Below are 12,625 nucleotides of genomic sequence, written 5' to 3' on the forward strand. Positions count from 1 at the left end.
GGTGGAGCTTGCAGTGAACCGAGATCGCGCCACTGCACTCCAGCCTGGGCAACAGAACGAGACTCCGTCTCAAAAAAAAAAAAAAAAAAAATCGACTGCTGTGGTCGGGTATGGTGGCTCACGCCTGTAATCCCAGCCCTTTGGGAGGCCAAGGTGGGCAGATCACAAGATCAGGAGATCGAGACCATCCTGGCCAACATGGTGAAACCCCATCTCTACTAAAAATACAGAAATTAGCTGGGTGTGGTGGCACACGCCTGTGATCCCAGCTACTCGGGAGGCTGAGGCAGGAGAATAGCTTGAACCTGGGAGGTGGAGGTTGCAGTGAGCTGAGATCGCACCCTGCACTCCAGCCTGGTGATAAAGCTAGACTCCATCTCAAAAAGACAAACAAACAACACCAAACAGACCACTGGATGCATTATTTCCTTCACCTGATTTCTTTCCTTCTCAATTAATTCTGATGTAAGATGAGGCCCATATGTACAACGTACATAATAGTCCTTCTTGGGTGGAGTTCAGCGGGAATGTCTTCCCATCTCATACATGACATGCTAGGATGTTTTTAAATCACAACATATATCATCAACTGTATGCAGAGGCATTGTCCTCCACACCAGTTTCCCTCTTGAATTAGGCATTGTGCGCTTGCCAATCTAAATTCAACTTCAAAGAAATTCTGTGGGAAAAGCTCTTGTCTTTTCCACACATGTCCTCTATGCTAGAATGTTTTGTCTTTGACATGGACTCAACCACTGTTTCACACAGTAGTTTTGTGAAGTCATCAGGAGACTAACAGTCTGTGTAAAGGGTGCAGCAGAATTGATCTAATCCTCATGGCATCTTCTTTTGTCTCATTGCAGATTTTACCATCAGTTGTCCAGGGTACGTACCTTGAACATACTCACTTTCTGAGAAACACCTTGCTGGCTTAATATATAGAAACCTTAATCTGGGTTCCTGTTAAAAATCTTGGGGGTGTGGTGAGAGGAAATGATTTTGCAAGTGTATAAACTGTGAGCAGAGGGGCTGTAGAAATGTGTGTGAACCCAGAGGACCAACCAGGAGATTGTTTGTGAGCCAGTGTGTCTTCACCTGAGTAGGAGAAGTGAGTGCACTTCTCACTGACTTATCCTGATGTTGGTGGCTCTAAAGAGTGGATTCTGGAGAATCTCAGCACCGAAGAGGATACCTTTCCAGGTAGGCAACAGGACTTCAGATGGGATCTAATCAAACAACATTTCCAGGAACCTTCATGTTATACCTGCTGCTTGGAGGCTGAGGGAGGCTGTAGAAAGAGAAAAAGGAAAAGTAATATAAGCTGCGTTTGTTATTTTCAGAGTTTAATGTCATCTTGGTGAGAAGTACTATGTTTATGGACTTTTGAGTATCCTGTGTTTTCGATCACCTCTTCTGCTTTATTATTTAAAGAATGATTTTTCTGAGAACAACTGCTCTTTTCTGTCTGTGCCACTGTAAAATCTCAGAGCCTTTGGTTTGGGATGCAGTTCTGTCACAGGCAGTTACTTAATCTTGGATATAAAATTCTTCTGCAGTGTGCCCGGATGCTTAGGATAAATGGATCCTCACCTTATGAACTGTTAGGTTTCATGGCAGCACATTCATTGTCTGTCCTTGCTGTTTTACCACCTCTGGTATCAAGACATCTCCCTGGGTGTGGAGGACAGAACGAAAATTCACTCTGGGTTCACTGCAGAAGCTCCAATGTCTTGGAAATGGAGGGAGAAGCACAACCGTGAGCACACTGTCAGCATTCCATTTCTTCATTTGAAATGAGAATGTGCAGTTTTACCGTCATTTGTGGAAGAGACTTTCCTTTCCCCATTGGTTATTCTTGGCACCTCTGTTGAAGATCAGCTGACTCTATGTTTGCATTTAATTCTGGGGCTCTCGATTCTATATCTGTGATACGTATGGGTGCCCCCATGCTAGAAGCATGCTGTCTCAGTTTCTCTGTTTTTTATAGATTTCAATCTCATGAATGTGTTCCTCCAACACTATTCTTTTTCAATGTTCCATGGTTATTTGCGGCATATAAAAATTCCTTAAAGTCTTAGGATTAACGTTTCCATTTCTGCACAGATGTCTGTTGCCAGTTTGATAGCAGTTGTTGTGAGTCTGTAGATCATGTGTGTAGTATTGTGTGTTAGTCACGTTTACTCTTCCTATCCATGAATACAGGAAGCCTTTCAACTTATTTGTATGATCTTTACTTGAGTCTTTATTTTGACAGCTGATTAGCTAGATTTAACATGACTGAGATAGATTGTGTGTTTTTTTTTTTTTTTTTTTTTTTGGAGATGGAGTCACTCTGTCACCATACTGGGGTGCAGTGATGTGATCTCCGCACACTGCCACCTCTGCCTCCAGATTCAAGTGATTCTCCTGCTTATCCTCCCAAGTAGCTGGGACAACAGGTGCGTGCCACCGCATCCTGCTAATTTTTGTCTTTTTAGTAGAGATGTGGTTTTGCCATGTTGGCCAGGATGGTCTTGTTCTCTTGACCTCATGATCCACCCACCTCAGCCTCCCAAAGTGCTGGGATTACAGGCATGAGCCACTATGCTGGCCAAATTTGTGGTATCGTATACCAGTATTTTGTATATCTGAATGAATAGGGCATCAAAAAATACTATGTAAGCTAGTTAACCAAAAATCACCCCCGTACTCATGGACGTTTTTTCATGAATTTCTTCATTTCTATTGGTATATATTTTCTCATTTCAGTAGATCATGTATATTTGAACCTGGAAACTTATCCTTATGGCAGAAAGTGTTCAGAGTCACATCTCTCAGCTTCACTGGTATAGGTTGCGCAGGCTCTGGGTGCTTGGCCTGTTTGAATGAAGCTTGATCTTTAGGGAATCTCCTCAGGGAGAGTGACACAGAGCTGCTGAAGCCCTTGACCGCAGGGGTCCAAAAGGTTGTGTGCACACACCCTGGTTCCAGAAGAAGACTTACAAGGAGGAAATCATGACTATTTTTTTTTTTTTTTTTTTGAGATGGAGTCTTGCTCTGTCGCCCAGACTGGAGTACAGTGGTGCGATCTCGGCTCACTGCAAGCTCCGCCTCCTGGGTTCACACCATTCTCCTGCGTCAGCTTCCCGAGTAGCTGGGACCACAGGCACCCGCCACCACATCCGGCTAATTTTTTGTATTTTTAGTAGAAACGGGGTTTCACCATGTTAACCAGGACGGTCTCAATCTCCTGACCTTGTGATCCGCCCTCCTCGGCCTCCCAAAGTGCTGGGATTACAGGCATGAGCCACCGTGCCTGGCTGACTATTTTAATTGTAGCATTTTAATATTAATTTTTGAACGACCTCTATGAAAAAGAAATTGGGATCAGCTGGGCGCGGTGGCTCATGCCTGTAATCCCAGCACTTGGGAGGCCGAGGTGAGTGGATGATGAGGTCAGGAGATTGAGACCATCCTGGCTAACATGGTGAAACTGTGTCTCTACTAAAAATACAAAAAAATTAGCCAGGCCTGGTGGTGGGTGCCTGTAGTTCCAGCTACTCAGGAGGCTGAGGCAGGAGAATGGTGTGAACGGGCAAGCGGAGCTTGCAGTGAGCTGAGATCACGCTCCTGCATGTCAGCCTGGGGGACAGAGCAAGACTCTGTCTCAAAAAAAAAAAAAAAAAAGAGTGTGTGATCAGTAGAGTAGAGTAATTTGGGTGAAATTGAATCCACTTCACCAATAAATTAAGTAATTAATCCTTAAAACAGATGCTAAATATAGTACCCATCATAATTGGATCCTAGTGTACTGCCATGGTCTTGAATACATTAAGAAAATGCTGTTTGTTAGAAGACTTTCAAAACATTGAGAGGGAGGAAGGCACTCTTCCATTGACCCCTCAGTGTGCATTTAGATCCATTTGGGGTAGACTGTTTTGTGTTGCTCCCTGATGCCTCTAGCCACAAGGGCCAAGGCCTCCACGTCTCATGTCTTTCTTTCTCCCCTTCTCTGCCATCCCTCTTCCACTCAGGGGAATAGTACAGCATCAACTCAGTCCATGCTTGTTAATCAACCACCTCCATATACCACATCCAGCAAAGCTCCCTGAGTGACTCACAGTCACAAACACCCAGGGCACTGATCTTTCCTCTGTGGCCTTCCAGGTTCTTCTGAGGACAATCTGAATTTAATACGCCTTCCGCCAAGTGAATTGGTGATTGGGAAAATGATGATAATGATGAGGATGATGAGGATGTTGATATCATCCAGGTAAGACCACCTTTCTTTTGTCCTTCTGAGGAAATGTTGGTTTTCTGATGTGAGAAACAAACTCACTAGTCCAAACCCAAAGAATGGACTCAGGGAGCTGAAAAATAGAAAAGTGAGATTTTCTTTCCTTTTTTTTCTTTTTCTTTTTCTTTTTTTTTTAAGAAAGAGTCTAGTTCAGTTGGCCAGGCTGCAGTGCAGTGGTGCAATCTCGGCTCTATCTCCTGGCTCAATGAATTTCTCCTGCCTCAGCCTCCTGAGTAGCTGGGATTACAGGCATGTGTCCCCATGCCTAGCTAATTTTTGTGTTCTTAGTAGAGATGGTGTTTCAGCATGTTAGCCAGGCTGGTCTCCAACTCCTGACCTCAGTAATCTGCCCACCTCAGCTTCCCAAAGTGCTTGGGATTACAGGCATGAGCCACCCCGCCTGGCCGAAAGTGAGACTTTAATGACAGTGTTTCAAGATGCGGTATCTTATGGGCAGACACACCCAGCACAGTTTCCACAAGGAATTTATCCCCTAGTGTGCAGGCCTCTCCCCTGGTTCCTCATAGGCTGAGTATTATGGGGTCACAATCTTTCCAGGTGTTGCCTATTGATTTTTGGGGAGAGGCTTTAGGTATTTTTCTAGGGTGGTCTTACTGCAATTTTGTTGCAGCCCACAATGCATTGCCGTCCTGGTCAGCTGTCTCTGGGCAGGCTGATAAGAACAGACCAAAGCGAGCTATTTTGCAGTCTGGTAAACTTTCATCTTAATCTTCTTTGGTTGAAGTGAGGGCAACGAAGCGGGGAGGAGGTGGGGCCAATAAGCAGGCATTGCCCTTCCAAGCAGGAGCCTGGCATATCCTATTTCTTCTGTCCTTTGCTGACCTAACCGGTACAAAGACACTTTGTGTTAGAAATGGACTACTGTATACATTATTTCCCTCCACCTGATTTCTTTCCTTCTCAGTTAATCTTGATATAAAAATATGACAAGGCACATTATGTACAACATACACAATTCTCTTTGTGAGGATGGAGTTCGGTCTGAGTTTCTTTCATCTGATACATGACACACTAGGATGTTTTGAAGGACAGCATCCATCATCAACTGTATTGCAGAGGGATTTTCCTCCAAAACCAATTTTTCTCCTTGGATTAGGGCCTTGTGCATTACCAAGTTAAATCACCTTCAGAGAAATTCTGTGGGAAAAGCTTTTGTCTTTTCCACACATGTCCTCTATGCTAGAATGTTTGGCCTTTGACCTTGACTCACCACTGTTTCACAAGTAGTTTTGTGAAATCATCAGGAGACTAACAGATCTGTGTAAGGGGTGCAGCAGAATTGATCTAATCCTCACGGCATCTTCTTTTGTCTCATTGCAGATTTTCCCATTGCGTGACCAAGGTATGTACCTTGAACTAACTCACTTTCTGAGAACAAGCTTGTTGGCTTAATATATAGAAACCTTAATCTGGGTTCCTGTTAAAAATATTGGGGGTTGGCCAGGCACGGTGGCTCAAGCCTGTAATCCCAGCACTTTGGAGGGCCGAGATGGGCAGATCACGAGGTCAGGAGAATCGAGACCATCCTGGCTAACACAGTGAAACCCCGTCTCTACTAAAAAAAAAAAAACACAAAAACTAGCCGGGCAGGTGGCGGGTGCGGTAGTCCCAGCCTTCTCGGGAGGCTGAGGCAGGAGAATGGCGTAAACCCGGGAGGCGGACCTTGCAGTGAGCTGAGATCCGGCCACTGCACTCCAGTCCGGGCGACAGAGCGAGGACTCCGCCTCAAAAAAAAAAAAAAAAAAAAAAGAATGGAGTTTCATCGCTTTCTCTTGTCTTCTCCATCTTTGTGCGATGATGGCGGTGACACCAGCAGAAATTGGTGAGGAGGCAGAACAGGAATCACGTCCCACTTCTCTGACACAGAGCAGACAGGACACAAGTCAGGACAGACACAGACAGGTGCCAGGCCTGATCTTTCTGGGGCTAGGACAGATGAGTTTTTCCTTTTCACCCTCTTCTGGAAGCCACTTGAGGAATAGTCCTTGAGGAGACAGTATTGTCCAAGGGTTGTCTGGCCTAGAAATGTGCTTTTTTTTTTTTTTTTTTGAGAGGGACCCTCACTGTGTTGCCCAGCTGGAGTGCAGTGGTGTGATCTCAGTTCACTGCAACGTCCACCTCCCAAGTTCAAGTGATTCTCCTGCCTCAGCCTGTTGAGTAGCTGGAATTACAGGCATGCACCACCACGCCCAGCTAATTTTTGTATTTGCAGTAGAGATGGGGTTTCTCCATGTTGGCCAGGCTGGTCTCAAACTCCTGACATCAGGCGATCCGCCCACCACGGCCTCCCAAAGTGGTGGGATTACACACGTGAGCCACCATGCCTGGCTGACGTGTTTCAACTGGACAGAGCTCCCCTAGCACTAATACCAGGGGAGGTGGGGAGGGACACAAGTTCCAGTGCACCAGGAGCCAGCAAAGGGATGGGGACTGATTCCAGAGTCCAGCTCATCCTTGCAACTGTTCTGTGGAATCCACAACACATCAGTTTCCACTTATTTTGTAGAAGGTTTGGAATCTCAGTGTCAAACTCTATCTGTGTTGTGTCTTCCCACAGGGTGGATAGAGGAACCCTGGCTATGGGCATTTACTGCCAGGGCAGTGACTGTGTCTTCCTCATTAGTCCTTACCCCAGAGCTCAGTCCTGGGGAGAACATGTTAGGCCCCATGGGCACTGTAGTGAACACATCCGTGGGGTGAGTTCTAGGTCAGCCCTGGGCTGGGATCTAGCGCAGGTGTGGAAATGTTCCCGTCTCAGCCTGTCCAGCCTGTTGAGCCCTACACCAATCCTGGAGCCTGCCCCAGCTTCTGAGTCAGGGTCCCTGGAGATGAGGTTGAGCTCCTGAGGACAGTGAGGTGCCCCTGCCCCTCGGCTTTTGCTTCTCTGATGCTGTCTAGACAGGGAGTGCAGGGCCACGCTCTTCCCCTGTGTGCACATGCGCCCCCTGCTGGCCTGCCTCTGGACCTGGATGTTGTCCTCATTGTCATCTCCCCAGCCCCACACAGTGACTGGCCCTTGTGCACATGCCCAGGAAGTAACCATAAATGTATGGTAGCAGCACAGCTGTAAACCAATTTGCAAGAAAACACCAGGGGAGGGGGTCATGTCTTCCTCATGTCTGGGTCTCCTGTGTCATCTACTGTGGTTGTCAGTCATATATGTGCCTCCTCGTATTTCTTCTTCTTTTTTTTTTTTTTTAGAGATGGAGTCTTGCTCTGTCGCCCAGGCTGGAGTGCAGTGGCCAGATCTCAGCTCATTGCAAGCTCCGTCTCCCGGGTTCCTGCCATTCTCCTGCCTTAGCCTCTGGAGTAGCTGGGACTACAGGCGCCCGCCACCTCGCCCAGCTAGTTTTTTGTATTTTTTAGTAGAGACGGGGTTTCATCATGTTAGTCAGGATGGTCTCGAAATCCTGACCTCGTGATCCGCCCATCTCAGCCTCCCAAAGTGCTGGGATTACAGGCTTGAGCCACCGCGCCTGGCTGCCTCCTCATATTTCAATACATTTAAATATTTACAATTAAAAGTTCAGGACTGGGCATGGTGGCTCACACCTGTAATTCCAGCACTTTAGAAGGCCAGGGCAGGTGGATCACCTGAGGTCAGGAGTTAGAGACCAGGCTGACCAACATGGTAAAACCCCATCTCTACTAAAAATGCAAAAATTAGCCATGTATGGTGTTGCATGTCTGTCATCCCAGCTACTCAGGAGACTGAGGCAGGAGAATCGCCTGAACCCGGGAGGCGGAGGTTGCAGTGAGCCGAGTTCATGCCATTGTACTCCAGCCTGGGCAGCAAGAGTGAACCTCCATCTCACAACATTGAAAAAAACAAAAACAAAAACCTCATCACAACAGCCGCCGTGCAATGGCCTGACAGAACGCTCTTTCCCATCTGCTGTGAGCCGGACTGAGGGGCCGATTGTTGAACTCCTGTAACTCAAAGCATGCATGTCAAAGTGGGAATCTCAGGGCTATGAGATTGGAGGTGAGACCTATAATGGGCCAGTGGAAGGAAAAAGTTGAAAGGTCGTTCCTTCAGTTCTTCTTTCTCACTTGAAGGCTGGCAAGTGTGAGCGATGCCTTTCTAGAGACCTCTGACTCCCCAGAGCCCAGGGAGAGTCTGACAACACCGAGGGAAGGACAGAGTGATCTTGTGTAACCCAGTGTGGCCTCACCTGGAGTAGGAGGGTGGGCGAGTTGCTCTCTGGAATAACTTCTTGTGGAGTTTTTGTTTCTAATGATTGGCCAGTGGACACCGTCCATGAGGGCAGCTGCAGTGAGGCAGACCTGCAGGTGGAGAATGATACTCTAGGAGGATCTCTGGGAGCAGTTGGGTGCCACCTGTTGCTTTGGAACCTAGGAACAGGGTGAGGAAGTCAGAACCAAAGGAACTATGTGTAGAAGTCTGACTTGTTCCTTTTGTATTTTAATAAGATAGAGGTGAGACAATTAGTGTCCATGGGCTTTGTGTGCTGTAAACATTTTTTTTTTTTAACCATTTTGTAACCATTTTTTTCCTTGCTCTGATTTTAACGATTACCTTTCCCAGAAGACCGGTTTTTCCTTTCCATGTTACAGCAAACATCAAAGCCTTGAGTTTTGATTGGTTAATATCTTCTGGAACTTGGGAATGCAAGAGCCTTATTAGGTCCAGGCACTGACTAAGATGCGAGGTATCTGGTGAGACTCCCTCATGCTCACTACTTGAACATAGTTGTTTCTCTGAGATGGTGTCAGAATCTTCAGTCCCGCGCTCCATATGCCGCATCCAGCAAAGCTCCCTGAGGGACTCACAGTCTCCAACCCCCAGGGCACTGACATTAACTCTGTGTCCTTTTAGGTCCCCCTGAGGACAGCCTGAGTTTAGAATCTCTAACACCAAGTGAGAAACACATTGATGATGTCCAGGTAAGACCCCTTTCTTTGCCTTCTGAGGAAATGTTGCTTTCCTGATGTGAGAAACAAACTCACCCATCCAAATCCAAAGAATGAACTCAGGCCCGCAGAACAGAGAAAGCGAGACTTTTAATGGTGGTCTTGCAACATTGGGTGTCTGAGGGCAGACACACCCAGAACAGTTTCTTTTTTTTTTTTTTTCTTTTTTTTTGAGACGGAGTTTTGCTCTGTCGCTCAGGCTGGAATGCAGTGGCATGATGCTGGCTCACCAAACCTCTACCTCTTGGGTTCAAGCAGTTCTCCTGCCTCAGCCTCCTGAGTGGCTGAGATTACAGGCACTTGCCACCACACCCAGCTAATTTTTTTATAGTTTCAGTAGACACAGGGGTTTTACCATGTTGGCCAGGCTGGTTTTGAACTCCTGACCTCAACTGATCTGCCTGCCTCAGCCTCCCAAAGTGCTAGGATTACATGTGTGAGCTACCACACCCGGTCCCACCCAGAAGAGTTTCAACCACCAATTTATCCCCTAGTGTGCAGGTCCCTCCCCTGGTTCCTCATAGGCTGAGTACTATGAGGTCACAATCTTCCCGGGTGTCACATATTGACTGATGTGTAGGGGCTTTAGGTTTTTTTTTTTTTTTTTTTTTGAGACAGAGTCTCGCTCTGTCACCCAGGCTGCAGTGCAGTGGCCGGATCTCAGCTCACTGCAAGCTCCGCCTCCCGGGTTTACATCATTCTCCTGCCTCAACCTCCCGAGTAGCTGGGACTACAGGCGCCCGCCAACTCGCCCGGCTAGTTTTTTGTATTTTTTAGTAGAGACGGGGTTTCACCGTGTTAGCCAGGATGGTCTCGATCTCCTGACCTCGTGATCTGCCCGTCTCGACCTCCCAAAGTGCTGGGATCACAGGCTTGAGCCACCGCGCCCGGCCTAGGTATTCTTTTTTATTGTTGTCTTACTGCATTTTGTTGAAGCCACATGCGTTGCCATCCTAGTCAGCTCAGGGGCTCTTCAAGTATTTGACTTATGACCTAAGTAGCTGGGTAGGCTGATAAGAATAGACAAAGTGAGCTATTCTGCAGGCTAGTGAACTTTCAACTTAGACTAAACTTATTTGTTAAAGTGAGGACAACTAAGTGGGGTGGAAGGGGGACCCAACAAGCAGGCATTGCCCATCCAACCAGGAGCCTAGGATTTCTTCTGTCCTTTTGCTGACCTAAACAGGTTCAAGGCACTTTGTCTTAAAACGACAGCTGTGTGACTGGGCGCTGTGGCTCACGCTTGTAATCCCAGCACTTTGGGAGGCCGAGGCGGGCAGATCACGAGGTCAGGAGATCGAGACCATCCTGGCTAACATGGTGAAACCCTGTCTCTACTAAAACAAAAAATTAGCCAGGTGTGGTCACGGGCGCCTGTAGTCCCAGCTACTCGGGAGGCTGAGACAGGAGAATGGCGTGAACCCGGGAGGTGGAGCTTGCAGTGAACTGAGATCGCGCCACTGCACTCCAGCCTGGGCAACAGAACGAGACTCCGTCTCAAAAAAAAAAAAAAAAAAATCGACTGCTGTGGCCGGGTGTGGTGGCTCACGCCTGTAATCCCAGCACTTTGGGAGGCCAAGGTGGGCAGATCACAAGATCAGGAGATCGAGACCATCCTGGCCAACATGGTGAAACCCCATCTCCACTAAAAATACAAAAATTAGCTGGGTGTGGTGGCACATGCCTGTAATCCCAGCTACTCGGGAGGCTGAGGCAGGAGAATAGCTTGAACCTGGGAGGTGGAGGTTGCAGTGAGCTGAGATCGCACCACTGCACTCCAGCCTGGTGATAAAGCTAGACTCCATCTCAAAAAGACAGACAACAACAACAACAACAAACAGACCACTGGATGCATTATTTCCTTCACCTGATTTCTTTGCTTCTCAATTAATTCTGATGTAAGATGAGGCACATTATGTACAGCATACATAATAATCCTTCTTGGGGTGGAGTTCAGCGGGAATGTCTTCCCATGTCATACATGACGTGCTAGGATGTTTTTAAATCACAACATATATCATCAACTGTAATGCGGAGGCATTTTCCTCCACACCAGTTTTCCTCTTTGAATTAGGCATTGTGCGCTTGCCAATCTAAATCAACTTCAAAGAAATTCTGTGGGAAAAGCTCTTGTCTTTTCCACACATGTCCTCTATGCTAGAATGTTTTGTCTTTGACATGGACTCAACCACTGTTTCAAAAGTAGTTTTGTGAAGTCATCAGGAGACTAACAGATCTGTGTAAAGGGTGCAGCAGAATTGATCTAATCCTCATGGCATCTTCTTTTGTCTCATTGCAGATTTTACCATCACTTGTCCAGGGTACGTACCTTGAACTAACTCACTTTCTGAGAAACAACCTTGCTGGCTTTAATATATAGAAACCTTAATCTGGGTTTCTGTTAAAAATCTTGGGGGTGTGGTGAGAGGAAATGATTTTGCAAGTGTATAACTGTGAGCAGAGGGGCTGTAGAAATGTGTGTGAACCCAGAGGACCAACCAGGAGATTGTTTGTGAGCCAGTGTGTCTTCACCTAGAGTAGGAGAAGTGAGTGCACTTCTCACTGACTTATCCTGATGTTGGTGGCTCTAAAGAGTGGATTCTGGAGAATCTCAGCACCGAAGAGGATACCTTTCCAGGTAGGCAACAGGACTTCAGATGGGATCTAATAAAACAACATTTCCAGGAACCTTCATGTTATACCTGCTGCTTGGGAGGCTGAGGGAGGCTGTAGAAAGAGAAAAAGGAAAAGTAAATATAAGCCGCGTTTGTTATTTTCAGAGTTTAATGTCATCATGGTGAGAAGTACTATGTTTATGGACTTTTGAGTATCCTGTGTTTTCGATCACCTCTTCTTGCTTTATTATTTAAAGATGATTTTTCTGAGAACAACTGCTCTTTTCTGTCTGTGCCACTGTAAAATCTCAGAGCCTTTGGTTTGGGATGCAGTTCTGTCACAGGCAGTTACTTAATCTTGGATATAAAATTCTTCTGCGGTGTGCCCAGATGCTTAGGATAAATGGATCCTCACCTTATGAACTGTTAGGTTTCATGGCAGCACATTCATTTGTCTGTCCTTGCTGTTTTACCTCTGGTATCAAGACATCTCCCTGGGCGTGGAGGACAGAATGAAAATTCACTCTGGGTTCACTGCAGAAGCTCCAATGTCTTGGAAATGGAGGGAGAAGCACAACCGTGAGCACACTGTCAGCATTCCATTTCTTCATTTGAATGAGAATGTGCAGTTTTACCGTCATTTGTGGAAGAGACTTTCCTTTCCCCATTGGGTATTCTTGGCACCTCTGTTGAAGATCAGCTGACTCTGTATGTGTGCATTTATCTTGTCTCTCGATTCTATATCTGTGATACTTATGGGTGCCCCCATGCTAGAAGC

At 46.6% G+C, this 12,625-nt stretch overlaps 1 protein-coding gene across 8 annotated transcripts in view; it reads left to right on the forward strand.

Moving 5' to 3' along the window:
• Window positions 1-8,064: 8,064 nt before the first annotated feature.
• LOC115892019 (aspartate-rich protein 1-like) overlaps window positions 8,065-12,625 on the forward strand; it is a 33,306-nt gene continuing 28,745 nt past the window's right edge. For 3 of the 8 annotated variants that reach the window (XM_030915011.1, XM_030915012.1, XM_030915014.1), the window contains exons 1-3: window positions 8,103-8,282; window positions 9,138-9,205; window positions 11,532-11,553. In XM_030915011.1, the coding sequence (XP_030770871.1) occupies window positions 8,246-8,282; window positions 9,138-9,205; window positions 11,532-11,553 (127 nt within the window). In that variant the 5' untranslated portion in view covers window positions 8,103-8,245. Of the gene's footprint in view, window positions 8,283-9,137; window positions 9,206-11,531; window positions 11,554-12,625 lie in introns of all 8 variants that reach the window. The other 5 variants (XM_030915015.1, XM_030915009.1, XM_030915008.1 and 2 more) reach the window with 5 other exon arrangements.

Source organism: Rhinopithecus roxellana, chromosome 13 (genome assembly GCF_007565055.1).
Source record: "Rhinopithecus roxellana isolate Shanxi Qingling chromosome 13, ASM756505v1, whole genome shotgun sequence".
NCBI lineage: Eukaryota > Metazoa > Chordata > Mammalia > Primates > Cercopithecidae > Rhinopithecus > Rhinopithecus roxellana.